Source organism: Olea europaea, unplaced genomic scaffold (genome assembly GCF_002742605.1).
Source record: "Olea europaea var. sylvestris unplaced genomic scaffold, O_europaea_v1 scaffold2729, whole genome shotgun sequence".
NCBI lineage: Eukaryota > Viridiplantae > Streptophyta > Magnoliopsida > Lamiales > Oleaceae > Olea > Olea europaea.
Window position 1 is genome coordinate 152,103 of NW_019245712.1, and position 3,431 is coordinate 155,533.

General features: G+C 35.4%; 1 protein-coding gene across 1 annotated transcript; it reads right to left on the minus strand.

Annotated features, from left to right (window-relative positions):
- Window positions 1-1,546: 1,546 nt before the first annotated feature.
- Window positions 1,547-3,208, minus strand: LOC111383637 (transcription factor DIVARICATA-like). Its single transcript, XM_023007754.1, has 3 exons — window positions 3,039-3,208; window positions 2,198-2,673; window positions 1,547-2,107 (listed from the first exon to the last, which is right to left on the minus strand). The coding sequence occupies exons 2-3, from the start codon at window positions 2,578-2,580 to the stop codon at window positions 1,750-1,752; spliced, it is 741 nt and encodes a 246-aa protein (XP_022863522.1). The 5' UTR covers window positions 2,581-2,673; window positions 3,039-3,208; the 3' UTR covers window positions 1,547-1,749.
- Between the last annotated feature and the right edge of the window lie 223 nt (window positions 3,209-3,431).

Sequence of the window (3,431 nt, forward strand, 5' to 3'; positions counted from 1 at the left end):
TTTTCTTTTTCATTTTGGAGATATTTATACATGCTAGGTGACCAGGGAAGGCACTAGGCTTTTCCCAAAACAGCAAATAACAGTAGTAGCATATTTGCACGAGTTGATTAGCTTTAGTTCATTTGTGGATTTCCAACTAGTAACATAGTGATAATGATCCATTACTCCCCTAACTATGTCCTTATTAAGTTGGCAAAGAAAAGCTACCACTTGTTTTGCTTTCATAAATTTAAGAAAATATTTTAATCTGCTAGGCTTTGTTCTTTTGATTTATTTTAATATTTTCTTTTTATTGAATGTGATGTTAGATGGACTGCAGAAGGCCAGAAACTAAACAATAGTGTTTGACATGCTTCTGCTCCTTCGAACAAACTCTTTTATATGATTATATCCATTTTAAACTGTTGAGTGAATGAAGTTTAATGAATAAGTAGAAATTAATTAGCCAAGTCATGAATGTTATGAGCTTCAGCAAAGGCTTATCTTTTCTTGACAACTTTTCCTTCTTTACAATCCTATCTTGGAGAAAAATACGTATCAGTTCGATTCATAACTTAAACATTTTGGGTATTCCCTTTTCGCATCACCCTAGAATTTTCTTGGGCAAACAAAATATTCTGTGGACTACACTTGTTATAACATCGTCGTATACTATCATATTTATGGAAATCTTGCATTAAGGATTAAATTCGGACATCAATAACAATTACAGAAACACTGGAAAGAGTCCAGTTTACAGATGTAGCTAGATAATTTTGGTTAGAGAGAAATCAAACTCAAAATATTTTTCTGCCCGCGCGAAAAGCCAGTTACAGCAAGAATGCTATATCTCTACAGAGTTAAATCCTTTCAACCTCCGCTTTATTTTTAATCATTCGGCAACTGAACTAGTAGTCTAAAAAAAACAATGATATCTCTCAAGATATCTAATGGAAGATATATTATTCATTATGTTATATGCCACCACTGACTAATTAATTCAAATATTATTATATGATGGGAATATGGAAGACTTCAATGAAGAAAAAGTAGCCGAAAAAACACATACCACAAAATCAATGTTAGGTGGATATTTAGGTGCTTACGAAATATATTAAAGCAGAAGATGCTTTGATTAGTGGAATACACACTCAGCCTACACAAAGTGATGGTGATGGACATTGGTGATCAACCTCAGTCATATTCACCTATTTGAATACATTATACTATGGCAGAAAGGTTCACAGAAAAGAATAATGTATCAGATATAATCTAGAATTGTACACAATTGTCAACTGATTTAGCCACTGCTATCTAATGGAACGGAAACCAACCAAAAAAATCCCATAAGAAAGCCCCTCAACGAACACGTTGGGAACAAAATAGTAATGTCCCATCATTGAGAATCATTGAGACGTAAGTAGGAGACAAGATTTAAATAAATATACTTGTCCCCTCTCTAGAAGTTTAAGCTATTAGACGAGATGGTTGAGAGAATCAATGGAAAAAGTGAAATTAAGCTGATTTAAGTTTCTGATTCACGAACCATTCATCGCTTGCCATGGTACAAATTAAGGAGTGGTGATTATTAGGAATTTAGACACAACTGTATTAACTTAAACAATTAGAGTTGTACAGGATGATTTGACAGCGCTTAGCCAGAGAAGATTGCAATGAGAATATAGCGTACAACTTGTGAAAAAAGCAAATACAAGACATGGCCACTTAACTATGGTGGAGCTTCAAATCCAAAATTCACATGGTTTTAATCTAGTATCCAGAACAGATATTGCTAACAGGTCTTCCATGAAATCTTGCAATATTTTGTGGATATGCAATGGAGTCAAAAACCAATAAAGCGCCCTTATTTGTAGCAGTGGTTGAGTTGGGTTTTTTTTCAGCTGATTCTGACCAAGTAGTCTTACTAGTAGTGGTGGTGGTGGTTGTGAGATGAAGTGTGATATCATGGATGCTTGGACGCCTCTTATCTTTGCCTCCAGTAAGCTGCCTTAGAAAGTATTTTTGAGCATGGCTCGCGACTTGAGTAGGTGTTTTGGTGATCACAAAATTGCGCGATATATTTCTCCAGTCACCTTTTCCGTGTCTTTCAAGTCCCAACAGGAAACGTCTAACAAACGAACAGTATTACTAAATAGTGTTATTGAATTGAATTATTCAATCAAGCTAAGAACAAACATGTTATGAATTGAAAATTCACCTGTGTTCCTCCTCAGTCCACGGTACACCTTTCTTTCTTTCTTGATCGCAAGACCTTCCTCTCTTCCTATAAGCATCAAAATTGCGATTTTCTCCCAATTCAAATGTGAAAGAAGCGGCCAAGTATCCTGGAATTGGGACCAAACCAGCTTCAATATCACTAATATCTTTCACCAGTTCCCTGTATTGGTGCATCACATCAGTAACTGATTTTCCTGGGATCATGGATGCCACCTTATCCCATCTGTCGGGAGTTTTTTCATCATAAACTACAATAGCACGCTCGAATTTCTTGTTCTCTTCTCTTGTCCATACTGTGCTTTTCCTTTGTTGCATCAACCAACTCAAATTTGACATGAATGAGGCTGGATACCAGGTTTCCATGCCTAAAATGCTTAAACCACTTTCCCCAAGCCTTAATACACTACAATTCGACAGCTCAATCCTTGTATCACTAGTCTTGAATGTGAAAGGAACCTAGAAAAGTCGGGTATGGTGATAAAAGTCAGGTTTTGTATAGTGATTTGATAACAATTGAAATCGAAATAATAGAACGAGAATCAGAATACTACTTTTTTCCAAATGGCATATATTGAGGGATATAGAAAAGATTTGCCTTTTCAGAATCTCGTAAAAGATATCATAGAAGGGAAAGAAAAGCTAGATCAAGATATTCAATTTGAAAGTAACTAATGATCCTTGTAGCACTGAATTGGGGTTTACACATAAATGAATACGAGAAAAAAGTTAAGCATGAAATCAGTATAATTGAAAATCGTGGATGAGGATGAAACCGTGAAGGAGAGTAGACTGAAAAACATAGATGGAGAAGGTATACTTACAAGATAAAATGGTTGCTTCCCTCTAATTATAAGAGATTGATTAAGGTTTAATCTGCCTGGATGCTATGCAAGTTGCACGTTGCTGAGCTTTGCAATGAAAATCACTTTTTGTGTCAGCAAAGCAGATTATGAGGCTATCTGATATCAGACTCTATCGGCATACAAAAGTAGGAAAGATTGGCACTGCACTATTACTATGCTCATTGCTTCTTTTGCCACTTTAACATCAAAAGGTGACTTTGCACTTTGTATCATTCAATCATTTTTCATAACAATCAAGAGGCGTACTATTAACAAAGCACGGAGCGGATAATTACCAAGTAATATGGCTAATAAGTGTAACATTATAGTGAGTTTCTATCTGTTGGGTTTTTTGATACCCAATAATTGGGG

Bases quoted from the DNA above. Each gene is read 5' to 3' on its own strand.
- LOC111383637 (XM_023007754.1), bottom strand. From the start codon at position 2,580: ATGGAAACCTGGTATCCAGCCTCATTCATGTCAAATTTGAGTTGGTTG. The intron at 2,108-2,197 runs GTGAATTTTCAA...TTCGTTTGTTAG, and splicing joins TGGACTGAGGAGGAACACAG to ACGTTTCCTGTTGGGACTTG.